The sequence below is a fragment of the Punica granatum genome, chromosome 7, assembly GCF_007655135.1.
Source record: "Punica granatum isolate Tunisia-2019 chromosome 7, ASM765513v2, whole genome shotgun sequence".
NCBI classification, from domain to species: Eukaryota; Viridiplantae; Streptophyta; class Magnoliopsida; order Myrtales; family Lythraceae; genus Punica; species Punica granatum.
Window position 1 is genome coordinate 2,031,908 of NC_045133.1, and position 20,836 is coordinate 2,052,743.

At 36.7% G+C, this 20,836-nt stretch overlaps 3 protein-coding genes across 11 annotated transcripts; 1 reads left to right on the forward strand and 2 right to left on the reverse strand.

Annotated features, from left to right (window-relative positions):
- Window positions 1-182: 182 nt before the first annotated feature.
- LOC116212747 (trichohyalin-like) lies at window positions 183-3,413 on the reverse strand. Of its 7 annotated transcripts, none has more exons than XM_031547422.1 (9): window positions 3,188-3,413; window positions 2,918-3,020; window positions 2,526-2,628; window positions 2,321-2,423; window positions 1,540-2,137; window positions 1,268-1,394; window positions 929-1,096; window positions 729-839; window positions 183-559 (listed from the first exon to the last, which is right to left on the reverse strand). In XM_031547422.1, the coding sequence occupies exons 1-8, from the start codon at window positions 3,396-3,398 to the stop codon at window positions 783-785; spliced, it is 1,470 nt and encodes a 489-aa protein (XP_031403282.1). In that variant the 5' UTR covers window positions 3,399-3,413; the 3' UTR covers window positions 183-559; window positions 729-782. The 7 variants fall into 7 exon arrangements, with proteins under 7 accessions (XP_031403282.1, XP_031403281.1, XP_031403286.1 ...); XM_031547421.1 differs by having other exon boundaries at window positions 183-562; window positions 3,176-3,413; XM_031547426.1 differs by having other exon boundaries at window positions 2,526-2,585; window positions 3,188-3,328.
- Window positions 3,414-4,530: 1,117 nt separating this feature from the next.
- LOC116213740 (diacylglycerol kinase 1) lies at window positions 4,531-11,541 on the reverse strand. Of its 3 annotated transcripts, none has more exons than XM_031548784.1 (10): window positions 11,388-11,541; window positions 10,994-11,185; window positions 9,748-10,909; window positions 8,837-9,203; window positions 8,009-8,085; window positions 7,317-7,436; window positions 6,665-6,829; window positions 5,860-5,997; window positions 5,212-5,744; window positions 4,531-5,136 (listed from the first exon to the last, which is right to left on the reverse strand). In XM_031548784.1, the coding sequence occupies exons 3-9, from the start codon at window positions 10,906-10,908 to the stop codon at window positions 5,595-5,597; spliced, it is 2,178 nt and encodes a 725-aa protein (XP_031404644.1). In that variant the 5' UTR covers window position 10,909; window positions 10,994-11,185; window positions 11,388-11,541; the 3' UTR covers window positions 4,531-5,136; window positions 5,212-5,594. The 3 variants fall into 3 exon arrangements, with proteins under 3 accessions (XP_031404644.1, XP_031404646.1, XP_031404645.1); XM_031548786.1 differs by having other exon boundaries at window positions 5,860-6,008; XM_031548785.1 differs by having other exon boundaries at window positions 9,748-11,185.
- Window positions 11,542-18,624: 7,083 nt separating this feature from the next.
- LOC116213741 (biotin carboxyl carrier protein of acetyl-CoA carboxylase 1, chloroplastic-like) lies at window positions 18,625-20,829 on the forward strand. The gene is made up of 7 exons (XM_031548787.1): window positions 18,625-18,955; window positions 19,068-19,121; window positions 19,236-19,369; window positions 19,584-19,917; window positions 20,061-20,132; window positions 20,388-20,453; window positions 20,548-20,829. Exons 1-7 carry the CDS (start codon window positions 18,695-18,697, stop codon window positions 20,569-20,571), a joined length of 945 nt encoding a protein of 314 aa, XP_031404647.1. The 5' UTR covers window positions 18,625-18,694; the 3' UTR covers window positions 20,572-20,829.
- Window positions 20,830-20,836: the final 7 nt, after the last annotated feature.

The window sequence follows — 20,836 nt, forward strand, 5'->3', positions numbered from 1 at the left end:
TTGTGGCGTTGTGAAGATTGTTTGGCATTTATTGTATATTTTCGTTTCCTTTTTCCCCAACTGGGGACAAAGTCGTTTTCGGTGAAGTAATCAAATCTGGACTCTGCTCCAATGGGAACAGACTCTACTCTCCCCTTTAATCTCAAACGAGAACACACCAATTCATCAATTTAACATCATCATTATGGGATCAAAAATTGAAAGGAAAATTTTATAAATATCAAGAACTGTATGTATCGCTGCATGTTTAAGTGCAGAATAGCATCTCTTGAGGAGAAGAGAAGGTGGAGAAAGAGGATGTTCGTTATTTCACGACATATTTACATCTCAGACTCCGGGGATTCCGAAGATATAGCATACTTTGGAACCACTTCAAAAGAATAACTGAAGCTAGTGAATCGGCTTGTAGCATCTTCTGATCCCAGGTTGAGGGGTTCCGTGCTAATAGAATTTTTGCACGAGTTCCAGAGAGCAAGCAATGCTCCATTGCAGGGAAACGCGATTCTCATGCTCCAAAAGTTTGAGTGTATCATATGCAAAGAATGATCAATCCACAGATCTGCTGGTTCAGAAGATAAGATTTGATTATTAACAATAAATGCAAGAAAATTTCAAGAAGATCCGAGCACAGAATATCGTATGCAACGGCAATCCGAAAGATCGCGACATTGAAGTGATCATATGATAAGTTGCAAGCAGCATAAAGCAAGAACTTGAGTAGTGCAAACCTATTGCGTATTTTCCTGCCATAGACTTTTATCATTTGAGGCACCAGAGGATTTTTATGCTAATTGTAGCTGTTGGACAATTGTGGTTGATTTTCTCTGATCTTTCCGGACCTAAGCAGCGAAAGGAATTTGCATTCTAAGAATCTGAGATAAATAACTTCACAAAATGATGGAAAAAATGGGTCGACAAGATATTATACCTGTGCCTCTAGCTCGGTGATTCTTTGCAAAGATGCTTGTTCAATGGAAGCACGGCGCTTGCGCTCTTCTTCAAGCAAACAAGTCATTTCGTACCTCAATTCTGCCATCTCTTGAGCGAGATCCTCCGCCTCTTCCTTTGCTTTGAATTTTTCATCCCTCAGTTCTCCCTGCAAAATATGTAGTCACTCGAATTCTATGGCAAAATACAATCTTCCAGTAAAGGAGCTACACCACTGTATAAAAAGCAACAAGAACCTGAAGCCTGATTGCTCTTTTGCTCGATACTAAGGTGATACAAAAAGAGTTACCAGCGATAAGTATTCGCGATCAATTTATACCTTAAGTTGCTTCACAAGTTCTTCATATTCTTGCATCTCAAGAGACATCTTCTCCATCTTTTCTTTTAAAACTGGATCTGGTGCATGTAGGGTTGACAGCTTTGCAATCAAATGACCAAAGATCTCCCTGCAATCAAGTTCGAACTAAATTTAACAAATTGTCTTTGACTTTTAACAGCAACTCCAAGGAACGAACTTTTGCACAGAAGTCCCATATATGCTGTAGATTTACGTTGCCAAAGAAATAAAAACAATTCCGTTTTGCAACATACCCCATTTCTTTTGAAAGGCCCACTTTGCTCATCAAAAGTTGAATATCAATTTTGGACTCTCTGTCATCATTTTGCAGTTCTTCAATGCACTCTCCAATTCTTTGACACAGGACTCTAGCATTTGGTTCAAACAAATCAATCGTCTCTCTCGGTTCTTTGTTCTCCTTTTCCAAATTATCAATGATTCCCTGAGCATCCTCAATCCGAACTTCAAGTCCATCAATCAAACTATTCAGTCTCTCATTTTCTTGTAGAGTCTCCTCCTGAACTTTTTTAGCTTCAAAGTAGTTCTGCTCCAAGGCCATCAAGTCAAGCTTCATGCTCTCTATTTCACAGTGCGATTCCAATGCAACAGAAGAAATTGACTCCTCTAGTTTCTCTACTGATAGAGATGAGCTTTGTAACTCTGCCTCTGTTGTCTCTAGTTCTTGGACCAACAGCTCACGCTCCATATCGGACCTCCTCAGTTCCTCTCTCAGTATGTCGACCTTCTCCTCTAGATTATCCATGTCTATCAACTTCAACTCAAGAATTCGGACACGCTCCTCCAGGCTGTGAACCTCCTCATTCCTCGAATTAAGTTGATCCTGCAGGTAATCTGTGATAAGAGATGCAACTGTATCATGCCATACAGTCTGGAAAACTCAAGTTGCTTGAGGAACGCAGGGAGAGGTGCCCATCATTAATTATTAATCAGGTTCTAGCTGTTACTAAGCTAATACCCGTCAAGCATTCCTCTTAGCAACAAGAATCATTTAAAGTTCAGGAATGCGATGAATACCTATCTCCTGGCTGCAATTGCTCAGCTCTCTCTCCAACTTCTGGATATACTTTTTATCTTCTGCATGAGCTTCAGATAACGACCTTACATGATCTTCTAGTTTCTGAAAACCGACACATACTCAAATTAATTCGTATCAATCTTTTGGGCCAGGAAGCAAAATGATAGTAAAGATACCGATCAATGCTGCATTTTAACTGTTTACCCTTATCAGTCCAAAGCTTTGTGATTGTGATTCTCGCAACATGTCCTTCTCTTTCCTCAGCTGCAGCCAGACAACAAATCGATCAAGAGAGGCTTCACTGATCCTAAAAAATCAAACAAAGTTCACCCGACGATGGTGTCACCATGACAAACTAAAATAGCTCATTTGGGGCCACCTATTTTCCGCTCTGTGAGAGCTCATACTCAACATAAATGGGTAAAGTTTCGAGATGCACGGGTCTAAGAAAAAGGGCATTCACCATATACATAGAAAGGCAATTACTGAAGAAACAAAAGATAGAAATAATCTGAACAATGCTTCATCCGGTGATCTTCCATTTCTTTTTCCTTGCAGAAGGATATACACGAAGATTAAGGGAAAGGGATTAGAACCTCTCTGCATCTTGTCCCAATTTGGAGGAGTTCTTCAACATCCAAGGGATCATCTTTGTCGATCGCGGCTTCACGAGACATTTGGGTACGACGGCTCCGCAATCTGCACCAAGTACATCAACAGAGGTCGTTCTAACCAAAAAACCTAAACTTCGAATGCACAACCGCGACACTGGCAATGGCGGGACAAGAGAAAGGTTTCCGAACATATAAGGAAAATTCAAATTTCTCAATAGCATTAGAGGAAAAGACGAACACCGGAACACCGACAAATTAGAGACGGACGGCCAAATCGAAGAGCGTCTACGCCTCTGATAATCGACTCCTCGAGCTCGGAGGCTGAACGGAGGCGGATGGTGGCCGACGGGCGGCGGATTGATTGTCCGGTCACTTCCTCTCTGTAATTATTTGTTTGGAAATGCCACCTCAGAGCTTCCTCCAGTTTGAAAATGACGAATATAAATATTCCGGTTCGGGTCATCAATGTTGGTTGGAAGGAAAGAAGACGGGGAGGCGGGCGGCCTGTCTTCAGATCCGGTTCACAGTTCGGTCTGGTGCCGAGCCAAGCCGGATTTACATACTTATAGATAGAATGATTCGTAACTCGATTTCATTCATATGAATCTGGTCTGGGTATCTGTTTTCGTCACCGGACCAGACCAAGCTGAATTTACAAATACGCAATACGCAATGCTATCTCAATTCATATATGAACCAAACGTAACGGCATTTCATCGAAACAGGACTGGATCAATCGGTAAAATCGAACCATGTGAATTCGATCTTCGAGCGCATCAGGATTTCTTTTCTGCTGCAAGGTTAAAAAGATTAGAGGAGTATAAGATGATTTTAGGATGGAACGGTCGACTCCGGTTTTCCAGTTTTTTAACTTTGAGAATCGATGTCAGCGATTTGTCAATGGAAACCAAGTGAACTGTTTCTTCAGGAAACCATATATCTGTTCAAGGTTTTAGGGCTATCGTTCAGCAGCCTGAGTGTTCATCTGTTCGCGCCTTTCGCCCAATAAGAACCGATATTTCGTAGAAGAGATACTAAATAAGAACAATCGTGCGGAAAATAATTTCGTGCTTTAATTCAAAACTTCCGTGCAATGACAATTTCTCTGTATTGCACGTAAAATAACTTACCACAAGAAAAATATTATTTCGCATGAGACATTCTCTCGTACAAAAAGGTTTTTTCTTTTCTCAGGAACCTTTCGCACTTAATGCGAAACTTATGCGAAAACATTTTTGCACTTGTACGCAACATTATTCTTTTAATTGTAAAACTTTTCACACTTGGGCAGCTGAAGGTTCAGCCGGTAAAATTTCCATTTGTTCATGATTTGGGTTTATCAGACAGTTCTTGGGCGCATCACATCGACATGACATAGCGTTTGGACGCTCACGTATGATACTATTAAGATCTATGAAATACCTGATTAATGATGCGATGAAAGTCGATATCAGAGGATGACATTCGGGTATTCAGTCGATATCATCGTAAGTTAGGAGAATAGGGGAAGGGGATGTGCTGTGTAAAACGGGGAAAACCATGAGGTTTTCTTGTTCAGCATCTCCTCACCGATGCTCCCGAAGACCCACTCCTCAGAACAAATCAAAACCAAAGCATTAACTTTTCTCTATAATAATAACAGCTCACGACATCATATCACCAAAACCAAAGCTCATTTATATGTCAATGGAAGTGTCAGAAGTGAAACAGCAGCAACCGAGCTCACCAGCCCAAACTCGATTCGTCACCATAAGCCCACCATGGAAGCTCAGTCCGAAGCACAGCCGGAGCACACTGTACTATGACTCTTTCGAGCTCCGAGCTGTCGCCCGCCAGCTGAACAAGGCGATCCAAGCCTCAAATGCAACGTCCCCACCTTTCCACCGCAAGCAATTGGCTCGGATTCATAAAGAGAATGGGAATGTGCCGAGAAAAATCTCAATTTACTGGTCTGGCAGGTCGACTCTCGATAAGAAGCCAAGTACAAGGAGCACAAACACACTAGCTAAGGGATTTGTCGCAAGGCTGTGGAAGAAGGTTAGGCAAGGCTGGTTGAGGAATGACCAGAAACCTCTTTGACATACCGTGGCTGATCTTTGATTGGATGCTGGACCAGGGACTTAGCCGTACGTACTAGGTAATCTTTCCGCCAAACGATTTCGACCGAAATCTGGTAATAATGAGAGCCTTCTCCTTTGATTCTGCAAAACCAAACTCGTTAGCAATGACAACGCATGCAAAACCTTAGATCAGGATGGTTAACTGTAGTCCTTTACCTTGGAATAAGATGAGAAGCTGCGAGCAGAGAACAGTAAAGGGACATCGAGAAATGGCAAAACACACAGCAACGCCAACAATTCATAAAGATTACACAACTCGAACCAAATATCCCAAGTCAAGCAGCCTAAAGGAAGGAAGGAAGACCAAATATTCCCTCTACCTTGTGAAACGTGTCTAATAGTACATGATTCAATTGATTCTACTATAATCTCTCTCTCTCTCTCTCTCTCTCTCTCTTTCTCACCCTTTTCCCTGTTTTTACTTTTCGGTTTTTCTGGGTCATGTATGAAGATGGACGTTTCTCTTAGGAAATCATACAAATTTTATGACCTGTAAAATTTACAGAGCTTCAAGGCAGTAACATTGGTACAGAAATATCTTAGTTCAGCCTCAGGGCCATTTCCTGGAGGAGGGCCCTCTTCTGGGAAGCATTGATGATGTGGTTTGACTCAGCGTTCTCGAGTACATCAGTGATTATCGCAGCAGCATGACCGAGAGGCTCCTCGGATGCTCTCTTCAACATGAAGGCCTGCACAATTCTGAAAAGTTAGCAACCTATAAAGGAATAAAATTTCGTACATGAACAGATGCGAATATATATTTATACTTATGGTTGGTTTATCCTGAGAGAGAGAGAGAGAGACCTGGCCATGATGCGATATGGAAAATGTACATGGCTCTTGAAACCAAGGCTCTCCATCAATATGAACAGGTAGTGCAGCACACAGTTGAATCTTTATCGACTGCCCTTGAGCAATCCTTCGAGCACGGGAAAGCCCCACCTGTCAGGAATCTTCAGTTTTAGACAATTATTCACACGACTACACCAATTCAAGCTGAACTGAAAGCCTAACCAATATCTTGTTAGTTAGAAAGGTCAAGCCCATGGAAAAAGGTCATAGTTCATTAAGATGGTTTTGGGGGTGCATCTCAAGGAAAATCTTTCAAAGGTGAGCTATTCTGATGTATAGATGTATGTATATATTTGTTAAACACTTACAGAGCCATTAACCTGCTTATATAAGTGTTTCCATGTAAAATCACCAGCCAAACAGCTTAAAAATCATAGCGGAACAAGAAACTTTTGAGAATCGTAATTACAAAAAAAGCAGCTGAACGTATCACGAAAATGTAATAAGATGATCATAATAGCATTGAGACATCACAGCCAGCATGCACTGAGACATCACAGCCAGCATGAAGCTCAGATATCTGCTTTATTTTGCATTTTCATGCAAATAAACGAGTTCGTTTTGTTGTATGTTTCAACTTTTTGGGTACTTTGATGAAAGGAGATTCTATGAACTTTTCCAGCCTGTAAGTTGGACTCTTGTACTAATATTATTTGGGGTTTTTCTAAGCCATAGCGAAACTGAAGATCACTCACTCTCTCAGTTATTCAAAAAAATAAATAGAAAGAAAAGAAAAGGCACCATGACCAAGAATTACCTGAAGCTTCCCGAGATGCCACGTTCCAGATATGCTAACAACCTCAAGTATCTTATCATGCATTGATTGTGGATCAAAGTTATCATAGTTATCGTCTTCGCTTTGCCACAAATCCACTCCGCCCATGTAGCTTCCAATATTGGCAACAAGGACACCTTCTGCATCCTATAAATATCATTCAGGAAGAGAATAGTTTACTACAAAGACAAAATAACTCCATGCAATTGCTAAAGCAAAGATCCCAACTGATGGAAGCCTTTTTACATGTAAACAGCTGCTCAGACTCTACAATGATTTCCTCAAGGTATAAAGAAAGGCAAAAGAAATTAATAGCAGACACCTACAATAGCCCAGGGAAACTAAGAAGTATCAGACAAGTTCCCTTTCACCTTGTTCAATTCAAGTTTGACTCAATATGCAGGACGGGCAACTCTGAGTAAGCCTAGTTCCACAAATAAACGTACTAATCTAAATGGAAGAGATGTAACACGACTAATATAATATACTCTTATAAAGTATGTTATTGACTTGGGAAGAAGGATAAGAGAATATATTTCCAAAATGAAGAAAATAGGATGCATACATCAATTTCAGAATGTCATGGAAGAGTCAGTACTGTAAGGTTTACATAGAAGTTAGTCAAAGTCCCTACCTCAGGGACTTCTATCTCAACACCATCAACTTCAACACGAACTTCCCAAGGAAAGTCTGCTAATGTTCGATCCATTATACTCTTGGCGCCTTCTCTTGCATACAGTACTTTATTCATAAACTGCAATTCAAAAAGATTTCAGCAGGGGAAAAGGGGAACTATATTTATCATTCAACAAAATCCAAAAAGAAGTCCTACAAGTATCGATTTATGACAACATAAATTTTCTAATCTCTCCTTGATGCTTTTGACGGTTCATGCAATATGCGTCCAATCCAATTGAGAAGAAATAATTTTACTGAGTGCTTGAAATTGAAAATTTGATTTACAATGGTTTTATGGATGTTTGATGCTGGAATAATTCGAAATGTTGAATCGGTTTTGTACTTTGTAATATTGACATCACATGCTATGGCCGATCATGCCTTGAGTTTGGGTCCTGACAATTAGGCATGTATTAATGCATACAGAGTCCGATTTCAACAACTATTTCATGAAAGATTATGAAACACCTAGTTTCAGGAACTTTTATGCTAAACAGCACAGTCTATGATATGGTAAAAGGAAGCCAGATCTGGTATTGTTCATGTAGACTGCAACTATGATGGGCATACTACCACAAAATGGTAACACCAAAGCTTTCCAATGCTCATAATAAATTCATCAAAACCATCAACAAAGTTGAGTCTAACCTGATTGTAGAATAAGTCTGGATTCTCTTCCCGTAGATTATGGATGTCCAGAGCAACCTTTGCATCACACCCAATTCCTGTTTGCAGAACAGAACGTTGGTTTTGTTTATAACATAATTCCCAAACCGTAAAGATTAATGCTGGCATCATCTGCGGTTGATCCTACATAAGCAGATATCTTAAAGCATCCTAACTTACTAAGCATTATAAACAGTGAAATCTCCTTTGAGGAAATTTTTCTCTTATCCAGGTACAGCAAAATAGTTTTCTTGATAATGTGTTTTGGTGAGAGTTATGCCCTTCATCAGTAGTGTCGTAGGAGATATGGAGGACCATTGTGAATTCAAACTTCGGGTTTAGCTGAATAATTTAAGAAACAATTGCTACAAGCCAACAAGGGTGTGGTCCCAATCTCAGAAAAGACTAACATCTCTTTCCTAACCGCTAGTGGTTTGGCCATTTAGACTGCAGCACATAACTGATTCAGGCGGTGAAGAAAAAGAAATAACAAGTGGCAACCTGCTAGGGGTTCCAAACGTACATTAGAAGATATTCAACCCAAAGTAAAGCTCAACAGATAACAGATGAGCAGGCAAAAATATATGCTACCAACTACAAAATGACAGTCATTATTTCTGACAGCCATTTAAAATAAAAAAGAAAAATGACCCAACATAGCCAATCTCACATTTTATATATACACGCACACACATATATATATATTTTCATACAGGCATGCTTGTAAAAATCTAGTCAGAATATCTTATGAAAAGTCAAGGACAAGCACAAGGAGACTCTTGTTTGAATAGGTAGATGCTATTTACATACCAAGATAGTTGTTCATAAATTTTGGTGCTTGGAGCTGCTTCCCTTGATTATTTACAATGGTAACCTTCCATCTATCCAGTATAGTCACTGCTGCATGCTCTATTTGGTGCAAAAATGTGAAAAGACCCCCTTGCTTCTCGACCGCCCCCAACCCGCCACCCCAGGATAGAACTCTGGCAAGATCATTCCCAGTTCCAGCTGGAAGAATAGCAACAGGGGGAGGAGAAACAAAATTCTGTTTGTCTATTGCATTTAGAACCCATCCAACGGTACCATCTCCTCCACAAACCAGAACCCTAAAGTGAGGCACCTTTCGAAATAAATAAAGGCCCACCTCAGGTCCTTGCGATGAGCTCAATTCAAAAACCTGATGAAGCAACAAAATTGAGTCTTTAAAACTCCAAGCATGACCTTTTTTTCTTTTAAAGGAACTCCGAGCATGAAAAGGAAAGGTTGAATTGAATCATAGGATAGCACCAACAAAATATTACATACCAATTTTACTTGCTAAAGTGATCAGAAAAAATAACTAGTGCAACTTATCCCAAAAAAAAAAAAACAGAGAGAGAGAAAGATAATCCACAGGAATCATTTCAAATTTCAAATATACCATGAAATGAAGCACATTATCTGAAAAATGGTACTATAACATAACTTGCATTTAAGAAAAAAAAGATACAACCTTATGCTTCTAGTTGTATAAGATAAAAATATAAACAAAAACAGCAACTAGACATCTTCACTCATGCTAATACACGGAGACTGCTGGTACTTTTCAATAAATCGAATGTGATATAAAATCACAGAGTGAAAAAGCTGGACATCACAATTGAAATTTTTAATGTAAACGAAAATCAGCACTCTTTCACCCAAAAATTTTAGCGAACTGAGAGAAGTAGGCTCAGACATACCTGTACAGGATTCAGAAGAATGTTCAGGCGCTGTTTAAGCGAATCTCCACGTCGGGCTCCACTCTTTTTATTAATAAAAACTAACAACGGTCTAGCATCTAGAGGCAAATCAATCAACTCATATCTCTGTTTCATCCTTAACACCTGAGATTCCTCCTTCTGATTAAGGGATCCGCTTCTTTTCAAGCTAGAGGGTGAACCCACCTTATTATCCACATCAGCCTCAGCATGTGAAAGTGCCATAGTTGCGTCCCCATTGCAGTTCTCCTCCCCTGCATGCCCTCCATTCACAGCTGGCCATGTCTCACCAGTGCTATCTGTAGATGCCTCGCTTGTAATCCCACCATTCCCAGTATCAACAGAGTTTTCAGTTCCCTGTTTGTATTTCTTACTCTGGCTCCTAATGCTCGCACGGACTGACAACGCAATCTCGTTTGCTCCCTGAGTGATAGAGCTCAAAATTCCACTTGCCACTCCATGGTGCAACTCCCTGACATAGAGCGGCGATAAAATCAATCTCCTAAAAGGGCCCAAATCACAGATATCGCCAGTTTCATTATGCATGTTATTGTGGCAATCGACGTGTACCAGCCGCTGGCACCACAAGCAACACCAAATCGGAGAACCACCGAGAAAAGAACCATTACACGGCTCTTCACAGTAACTACAGAAAGAAGTTTCATCTGGCTGATCAGCGATCTCTGTCCACCGAACAGCCCATTGATGCGTCACATGTTCGTGGCCAACCATGGAGACACATTTGCAATCCTTGTGAGCACTGAGAGCACAATCCACATGAGCTGCTGCGCCACAAACACTACAACGATAAGTCTCTGCAGCCACTGATGCCCCCAGACTTTGAGTAGGGGAGAAAGACTTCAAGCATACGCAACAGTTTAGACTCTTCACTCGAGATGCAGGTTCTTTCTCCCAAGTGTGAGGAGCCACAACAACTTTGCTCCTTGCCTTTGGATTTTTCTTCGACCGAGCTATCGCTTTCATCCAACTCAAATTGATGTTCCGCCTCCATTGAAAGGCAGTGTACAATATCGTGCAGACCCCGATTAAGCCAGCAACGAAGCAGGAGATAACAAAGAACCTAGACTCCGCCAATTCAGTCCTACCCGCCAGCAATACCTCAATATCTCTACTGTCATCCATCCTTCAAAAAAAAAAAAAAAAAAGGCACTTCACGTCCCAAATGCAATAACATAAATTACACCAACTTGCACCATTCTTCCATTACCGCAATGCATAATTACAACATATATCACTCGGACAAAGCGCCTCAGCCTCAAAACCAGCTCGCTCTATCTTCTCCACTGGCTCGATCGACTCCCAATTCCAGTTCCTCGTTCAAACACAAAGTTCAAGGAGCTAAACGAGAGCAATGCCGCCCAACGCACAAAACCAGACAAGCTAGGTCTCAGATCAACACCTAAACACACAAAAACAAACCAACAAATCATCAGACGACCTTCGTCACCATAGCTTCACCGAGAGTTTCCGAGCTCAAAACCGCGAAGACAGCATCCAAAGCAGAACGATCACATCAGGCAGATCAAAAGCGCATTGATCCACCGTCAATCTACGCACGAACACGCAGAATAAACACAGCAGAAGAAGGAGCGGAGACTCACGGTGATGCTGCTGCTGATAAAAAAAACCCTACAGAGAGGGAGAGTGGAGCTTGAAGGAGACGGACAGTGTGTACGGGAACCTTCGATCCGAAGCAAAGGCCATAGCTTTTACGATTTTCGGAATCTGCAGAAAATAAATTGGGAAAAAAAATGGGTATAAATAATTAATAATTTCTGATTTTTCTTATCTTTTTTTTTTCTTTTTCAATTTTCAGGAGATTCTTTTGCCGAAGCGGGCTTCGAACGGTGGGGTTCACTCGCGCGGATACGAATCTAGTTCCCGCCCTTGAACACGTGGTGGGCGCAGAGAACTCGGTGTGAATATGCGGGGGCCACTTCAGCGATGACGTGCGCAGTTGCCACTCGCACCCCGAACACGTCAGCTTTTGTGGGACGCGTCGGCTTTGCCGACATGAAGATGATTAATTATTCTGAAATCCGACTAATTAAAAAGGTAAAGGTAAAATCCGCGATTTAGTTCGAATTGGTTTATGCTCGCACTTTGTGCAATAAATTTTTTTTGCAATTTCTATATGGTTGGAAGTATTAATTATAACATATGACATAAAAATAAATAAAATAGGAAGAAAAAGTACGTCAGAAATTACATATTTTACTAAGTAGACTTAATAAATAATAGAAATCTCGCAAACAAATATACAGTCTAGACTGGTAGAAATACAAATAACAATAATATTGTAATATAAATTGAACAAGATTGTTCTGATGGTTAAAAGAAACAATTTCACCGATAAAAATTTTAGTTTCGGTATATAGTATTTATATTTTATACACATATGGGACATTCATCTTGAAAAGGTTCGCATATATAGTGGATCTCTTTCCAATTATTGAATTTTTTTCATTTTTAAAGAAATTTAATTATAATCATGCATTATTACATATCAATGATAGATGCATATAACTAAAATATATCAGAACATGGCACACAAAATACAATGAAGTTAATTGGACTGGAACTGAAAGGTCACGTGGCAAGGGCTTTCTAATCTACGTCTCGGCTTTTTATATAATTGATGCATATTTTTAGTTTAATGCTTGATTTTTCGTATATTTATTTTACCACCAGCAATGAAAATATGATGGAATAAAAATACATGTTTTTTTTTAAATCTTTGAAAAAGTATTTTTTTTCTATTATAAAATAAGTTGATATGTTCTACTACAATAAAATGAAATCATAATAACTAATAAATGTCAAATAAATACATGTAGTCCCACCATGAATATTGAATTTAAAATATATCGGTTACCAAGAGAGACCTGTCTACGTACTAATCGCATGATCAATAGATTTTGTTAAACTATCATCACCACTAATCACACTATCAATCAGACCTAGCACTATCATCACCACCAATGCCTAGTCGAGTCCCATCGATCAATTTTGTTAGAGTGACTAGCTCAAGCCCCGATAGGTAGGCTTTCCCAGATCCATGCAGCTCGATCTTTTTTTGATGAACGAGGTAATTAGTCGATAGTTAAGAATGAGTCCCAACAATCACCAATAACTATCATTCAGTATTTGAAATTTATGCATAATCAAAAAAGGGTATAGCGCAACGGTACATACTGTCGTCTGGTAATAAAAAAGTTTCAAATTTTATACTGAGTGGGACTATCCGTCCCCTTTATTTGCTATTATGATTTTTATTTTATTGTATTAGGCTCATAGGTCTTATTTATAAATGAAAAAAAAAATTGCATGCATATTCACACTATCGTTCCATTACGACCTACGCATATCATCTCGCAATCCTTAGTATTGCAAATTTATTCACCATTGTTGTCGATTCAATAAGAAAATAAGATATTTTTTCGCATTAAATTAACTTATAATATAAACGGATTAAACCGTGTCTAAACTAGTTATAAGGGTTGAACCCCATTTAAACACGAGTATTTATCTTGTCTAAACGGATTTGACATGTTTAGACACGAAACATATTTAACCTTAATTCAAACCCGCTTAACTCTGTGTCACATCCATATCGTGTTATCGTCAAATATTGGCGGCCTTACATTTCACCCGCATATTATGCGCGATTTGTTTTTCGTAGTAGAAATTTATATATTTTTATTATAAAGTGTCTACAATAATATTTATTAGTTTATATTTATATTAACTATAAATTTTAAATTTATCTTATATACATAAGAAACTATATCATTTATTTAAAAAACATTGCTTTATATGCTTTATAAATAAGATTAGTAAAAGCATGAATAACATTATTTTGAAGAAAATTAAGGTAATAGTTTTTTAAGAAGAATTTGAATTTTCAATATCGATATAGTAGAAGATGGATATATATCTTTTGTACAAAAAATAAATCCATCGTAGCACACCAAAATGTAAATCACTCGTAGAATTTAAAATTTTCAACTCTGAGTAGATTTAATAAAAATAGAAATAGAATTTGTTTCATTCGTTTTATGAACTTCTAAAGAGATAAATTCTTTTAGTATCATTTTTTTATTTATAAGTATAATTAATATTAACACAAAACTGGTAATGGTTATTGAATATTCCAACATTCCTTGCAGTTTAAATCTTACAAGAATTTACTTGTGTGGAAAATTTTCAAAAAGTATTTCAACATCCTTTTTAGACCGAATAATCCAATTATGATTTCAAGAACATAATTAAACATTTGCAGAATTGGAAAATTAGAAAAGAAAATAATTGTAATTAATTGAATTTGAAAAGATATATTTCTTTCTAAATTTTATGCATTATTATATTTATTTCAAGAATATAATTAAACATTTGCATAATTGGAAAATTAGAAAATAAAATCATTGTAATTAATTGAATTTGAAAAGATATATTTCTTTCTAAATTGTATGCATTATTAGATTAACTTGCTTGTATTTATTTTTTCTAAGGTTCTTACGATTTTAATAATATAAGTAAAATTACTTTTGTAGAAATTTTCGAGAAATATTTCAATATTTTTTAAACTGAAAAATTGAACTTGATTTCAAGAATATATTTAAGCTTGTGGAATTGAAAATTATTAGATTAATTCACTTCTATTATTATTTTTTCTATTTTAAGCGCATTTAATATGATGCACTAAAGATGGTAGGGAAGATTTTTAATTTTCAAAATCAAAATTATAGAAGATATTTTGATTTATATCTTCCTTTTTTATAATTAGTTAATTTCATTGATCACCAGAAAGATACTTACAATGGAAATCACCAACCCAAGAGCTATCTGTTTAGTTTTAGAGTTGAGTTTTGATTTTAATTGAGTTGTAATGATTGCGTTGTTGAATTATGAGAAAAAAATATGAAAAAGTAATGAATAGTTGAAAGAATTTAGTATTAAAAATTGAATTGAGTATAATGGAGTTGTATGTGAGTTTATATATGGGGCCAACCTTTTTGAATTTGAAGAGTTGATTTTTGTTGTGTAGTGAGTAGAGTTAAAGTTAGAGTTAAAATTTTAAAATTAGATTGTAAAACCAAATGGGGTAACCTATCTCATAAGCTTAAAGCTCAAGCAAAACAAGAATTTATAGCCTTAAGACAAAAATTTGGCATCGTTGTAGCTTTCAACTCTTACAAAAGAAACCACTTCCTGCATAGTATTTTTCGCCGAGTTGCTTTCCTTTTGAAAAATCTTGTCATCTCCTTCCAAATTTTGGAAATATATATTGTCCACATCAAGGAGATATTGCGCACAAGGCTTTGAAACCAGAATGAAACAGAGCTACCAACATCCATGCCTCAAAACAGAGGTGTATCCTTTTTCTTTCAAACCAGAATGAAACAGAGCTACCATCCTCAATTTTGTTAGAAATTAACGGTCTGGCTAGCTCTCTTAAACCCAAAAAGCTTTCTCCAGCTCCAAGAGTAGCTAGCTGGAACCTTGAGAGACCAAAAATACAGCATTTTATGAAAATAAATCACTTGTCAAATTTATATTTTGATTTATATCTTTTATGCAAAAATAAATCACTTATTGAATTTAAATATTTCAACTCTAAATAAATTTAAATATAATAGAACCTAAATTTGTTCCGTTCATTCTATCAACTTTTAAATAAATAAATAAATTATTTAGCATCACTTTTAATTTATAAGTGGATTTAGTATTAACGTAATACTTTTAATAGCCGTTAAATATTACAATTACGATTTCAAGAATATAATGAAGCATTTGTAGCTTTGAAAATTGGAAAATGAAAAATAATTTAATTAATTGAATGTGGACATATTATATTTATTTAAATTATAGGGATTCTTCAATCAATTTCCTAAATAATCCAATTATGGTTTCAAGAATATCAATAAGCATTTGTAGAATTGCAAAATGAGAAAAAAATAATTTTAATTAATTGAATTTGAAAAGATATATTTCTTTCTAAAATCCTTACAATTTCAATAATGCAAGTAAAATTAGTTGTGTGGAAATTTTTGAATATTTTTTAAACTGAAAAATAGAATTTGATTTCATGAATATATTTTACCTTGTGAAGTTGAAAATACTTAGATTAAAATTTACTTCTATCATTTTTTTCTATTTTAAGTGCATTTAATAAGATGCATTAAACAAGGTAGAGAATATTCTTGATTTTCGATATCAAAATTATAGAACATATTTTGATTTATATTTTTTATGCAAAAAAAAATCACTTATAGAATTCAAATATTTCAACTTTAAGTAAATTTAATAGAATAGAACTTAAATTTATTCCATTCATTGTATGAACTTTTAAATAAATAATTCTTTAGCATCACTTTTAATTCCTAAGTGGATTTAATATTAAGATAATACTCGTAATAGCCTTTAAATATTACAATTATGGTATAATGAAGCATTTTGTAGCATTGAAAATTGGAAAATAAATAATTTAATAAATTGAACGTGAAAAAAATATATTTATTCATAAATTATACGAATTCTTCAATCAATTTATTTGTATTATATTATTTTATCTTTGAATTTATTTGATGTTGGTGATTTTTTTAAAATATTATAGTCAATATCAATTTACTTGTTAAATCAAATATTGAAAAATGAAAATAATTTGAATAAATTGAATTGATAAAATTATATTTATTCATGTATTGCACAAATTTGAAATCCATCAATTTCTTGCATTAAATAGGGTAAAGAAGATGCCACATGGAGATTATTTGTTTGCATTATAAAAAGGTTGAGAAGATGTCATGTAGCGGGATTTAGAAAAGATAAAAGTGACACATGGCATATTATGGTGAAGCCAAGAGTAATACTTGGCAGAACCACGTTTATTCTCACTCTATCGTATTGGCATTATACATTATATACAGATTACTAGTAATTAATTGAGATATTGGTAATATAAGTAAATCTAATGAAATAACTAGACTTAAACAAGAAGTGAATGCAGTTCCCATTTTGGGACCTACTAGCGATTGGGAAACTTTTCCCCACCCGCGACAGTTTTCTTTTTTATTTTTAAAATTTATTTTTTACTTTTACCTCTTTGTTAACATTATTAAATTCAATCCAAATAGATAGTAGATAATTTGGTTCCATCAGGATCCAGTTGCATCTTTTAACCTCTTTGTTAGTATTTTAAATCTAACCGGAATTATATAACAAGACATCCAATCGATCCATCGAGAGAAATTAACGATTTGGTCCTATTTTTTAACCCATTTGTTAATATTTTAAATTTGACCCGAATAATATAGTAGATTATCGGATCAACTCGTCGAAATAAACGATTCGGTCATTGTGCTCGAATCAATTATTTCTAAAAAAAAAAATTCACCCAACTTTTGTCTGGAAAAGTCATAAGAAATTTCGTACAAAGAATACATCAAGTACCCTCACGACTGTTTTATTTTTTAAAATTTCACATTTTTTAACTGCGTTATTAGTAATCTGACCCAAACAAGGTAGCGGGTTATCTCGTCAACCCGATGGGATAAACGATCCAATCATTATGGTGAGATTATTTATTTTAAGAAAAAAGAAGAAATGTGTTTCACGCAACTTTTGTATGGATTAATCAGAAGAAATTTATATTGAAAATACTAGATATACAAATTTAGATATATGTTTTTTTTAAAAAAATTTAGATTGCCACTAGGAAACCCTTTTCCACTCTTTAGAGTTTATCTTTCACAAGCTCATGAACACTCAAGATGATTTTAAGATCTTATCATCATTAATAAATAAATGGATATAAACAATAATAGTTCTTGATATTAGTATATATCCAACAAATTATTTGAGACCTTTTTGAACTAGCGGCGAAGCGCAGGCTAATGCCTACTAACAAGTAAATTGTTTACCGAAACAAGTAAATTATTAAAATTATAAGTAATTTAAATCGATGTATGTAATTTACTTAATAGTAATCCAAGTACATTACCGAAAGTGCATGAATTTACTCAAGATACTAGTAATTTTACACAAGCACCAAAGTAATTTACCCAATCGTTTGGTTTTCAAATCTAAATTTTACTCAACTTAACTTTATTTTTTCCTTAATTCAACAAAACAATCATTACATTTTTATCTTTTTCTCTAATTTAATAATAAATTATCTCACATACTTTTTTCTAATCATTTTTATAATAATAAATTTTCTATATATTTTCACATATATATATATATCAATTTTTTAATAACAAATTTCACATTTACTTTCACGTCTATATATACATACATATATATATATATTCTTACACATTAATATATTTATCAACATTTGCAATTATTGCAAAAAATTAAGTTGAGCTGGATTATTATCCAATTCGAAAACCAAATGCAAGCTTAGTAATTTACTTAAAACTTAGGTAATTTACGCAATGTCTAAGTAATTTACTCGAATTAACATAGTAAAACGAATTCAAGTAGATTACTAAAAGTGTATGTAATTTTTAATGTGTGAACCATATTATTTAGAAGTCTTTAATCCAGTTGAGCCGGATTGTCTTGCTAAGGTGTAAAGTTCTCCCAACGTGAATATTTTTTCATCTTACTCAAACCGGAGACTTTATGTAACGGAAATAAACGCCGAATCGCTTGAACAATTCCATGTTGATAAAGTAATTTACTAAATAGGTAGGTAATTTACCTACCTCATAAATAAATCATATCAAATGGAATAAAATATTCAAAAAAAGCTATTTTGTTTTCTTATGACCAGTTGATGACACAATCCCAATGCATTGGTCACACGAGGCAGTTGGCGCCAACCGAACTTCCGTTGCAACGGCTACCGTCTTCTTCCTCCTCTTCGTCTTCCTCGCAGTTATCGCCAGAGAGGGGGCAAATGGCCATTGGAACCTCAGCCCACCTTCTTTGGTTTCTTCTCCTTCTTCCTACCCTACAAATCTCTCTCCTCTCCTTCAAACAATCCTTACCATTGACGAAGCTCAAGCATTGCTCAGCTTCTCGTCAGTTCCATCCAATGGCTTCTCTATCACTCCACTGCCCGAAGACGACTCTGCAGGCTCAGTCCCACAGCAATACGGGGCAGCCCCACTGCCCGCTTCAGCTCCCGTGTTCGAATTTAAGGCCGAAAGTTTTCCAGGTCAGAAGCAGGGATTTGAGCATTCTCCAGATTTTGCGAAGAAGGGCTGTGCTGATTAGTATCGTATTTGAAATAGCAATTCACTGAGATGTGAGATTGTAATTTCTTGCAGCATCCAAGTCGGGGTCCAGCTCATGTTTTCCGATTGAGTGCGTCTTTCAATGAGGTAATAAGAGTAAAAGGCCGATTGAATCGGGTAGGTTTTCACCGTATAGGCCTGTGATCAGAGGATTTTTCGCTTACCAGTTGCTGCTTTTGGGTTTCATTGATCTCCCTGCAGGTGGCAGTCGCAAAGTTACTGAAACTTGGAGTTGAAGCCAAGGAAGATGCATCGCCTAAGGAGAAGAATGCGATGGCCATTCCTGATGCATCGGCAATTTCAGCATTCATGACCCAAGTGGCCGATCTCATCGAGTAAGAAAAAGACCTCGTTTTTCGGTTATTCAGGATACATGTCCCTATTGAACATACCAAGATTGCTGCATCCCATAGCAATAATAGATATGCAACCTGTCACAATCAACTGTCGCGATCGCTCAGGCCTGGTCAGATGAAACCGAAAGTCCCGTAGTTCAGAAACAAACACTTGAGATGGTTTCTTAAGCCTGTATTTCGTGATTCTTAACAGGCTAGTTGATTCGAGGGACATAGTTGAGCTGCAACTGAAGCAGTCTGAGTGTGCAATCACCATTAGGAAGAAGGAAGCACTGCAGAAACCCCAACCGGCTGCTCCTGTGACCATGATGCAGCCTCCGCTGCCACCTCCACCGCAGCCTGTACTTCCTTCTTCACAACCACCTCCACCACCGGCCGCTTCCTCTGCTCTCGCTCCTTCAACTCCAAGCGCGGGCCCACCGGTTTCTCCACCCAAACCCAGCACATCATCCCACGCACCCTTTAAGTGCCCCATGGCTGGGACCTTTTACCGCTCCCCTTCACCTGGGGCGCCTCCTTTCGTAAAGGTAACTGCACAGAATGCATTCGTTTGCTGCCGCGTTGATCTCGACTTTATTCCTATGGGCCTGCTTTTCAAGTCCAGGAAGTTATGAGTTTTTCCGAAACTTGCCAGCATTCTTCGCTCTCACATCTGCATTTTGTTCTTCAGGTCGGAGACAAGGTTCAAAAAGGCCAAGTCCTATGCATCATTGAAGCCATGAAACTGATGAATGACATCGAAGTGAGTCCTCCAGTCAACTAATACGCATGTCTCTCATTCATTTTTTAAATGCAGATGAAGTACAATGCAAATAAAAAAAAAATTAAATACCCTATTAAAATCGTGCTCGGTACAATTGATGAAATGAGAATGGAATCAAACCGCTTCAGAGAACGGTCCCGCTTTAATGCTGCGGTTCTGACTTCCTTCTCTACCATATGTTTTGCATAAGTGAAAATGCAACAGCAAAGTTGATCTATTTGTTTGATATGTCAGGCTGACCAGTCCGGAACTGTGGCTGAGATACTCGTCGAAGATGGGAAACCTGTTAGCGTGGACGCGGTAAATTCTGTTGCCTCGCCTCTGCTTGGATCTTTCTCCATACCATTTTATCGGAGTTCTCTCTCTCTAATGTCCATTTGGCGTTCTTTTGCAGCCTTTGTTCATCATTGTGCCATGACAATCTCTTCCCCAATTCATTTTCGAAACATTGGAAGTTCTTTTGGCACGAACGAAATCTTCATCAGTTTAGGCCAGAAAGTTTGCTGCAGACATCCTAAATTCTTCTTTTTCATGGCATGAGAAGGAAAGAAATGTCTCAAACTGAAGAATTAAATGTTTTCTGTTTCATGTTTGTATCATAATACTGCATCAAACATATGTCTACGTAAGTCAGGGTATGAAACTATAACATCTCAGCAGATATCATAAGTCGAAAGGATTTC

What these genes read in the sequence shown, in the direction of transcription:
- LOC116212747 (XM_031547421.1), bottom strand. Translation starts at nt 3,398, where the DNA reads ATGACCCGAACCGGAATATTTATATTCGTCATTTTCAAACTGGAGGAA. An exon ending in AAAGCTTTGGACTGATAAGG is followed by an intron (nt 2,424 to 2,525) that starts GTAAACAGTTAA and finishes GTCGGTTTTCAG; the next exon opens with AAACTAGAAGATCATGTAAG. An exon ending in AACTTGTGAAGCAACTTAAG is followed by an intron (nt 1,097 to 1,267) that starts GTATAAATTGAT and finishes CATATTTTGCAG; the next exon opens with GGAGAACTGAGGGATGAAAA.
- LOC116213740 (XM_031548784.1), bottom strand. Translation starts at nt 10,908, where the DNA reads ATGGATGACAGTAGAGATATTGAGGTATTGCTGGCGGGTAGGACTGAA. An exon ending in CAGACTTATTCTACAATCAG is followed by an intron (nt 7,437 to 8,008) that starts GTTAGACTCAAC and finishes TTTGAATTGCAG; the next exon opens with TTTATGAATAAAGTACTGTA. An exon ending in GGCATCTCGGGAAGCTTCAG is followed by an intron (nt 5,998 to 6,664) that starts GTAATTCTTGGT and finishes GATTCCTGACAG; the next exon opens with GTGGGGCTTTCCCGTGCTCG.
- LOC116213741 (XM_031548787.1), top strand. Translation starts at nt 18,695, where the DNA reads ATGGCCATTGGAACCTCAGCCCACCTTCTTTGGTTTCTTCTCCTTCTT. An exon ending in CAAGTGGCCGATCTCATCGA is followed by an intron (nt 19,370 to 19,583) that starts GTAAGAAAAAGA and finishes GATTCTTAACAG; the next exon opens with GCTAGTTGATTCGAGGGACA. An exon ending in AACCTGTTAGCGTGGACGCG is followed by an intron (nt 20,454 to 20,547) that starts GTAAATTCTGTT and finishes GTTCTTTTGCAG; the next exon opens with CCTTTGTTCATCATTGTGCC.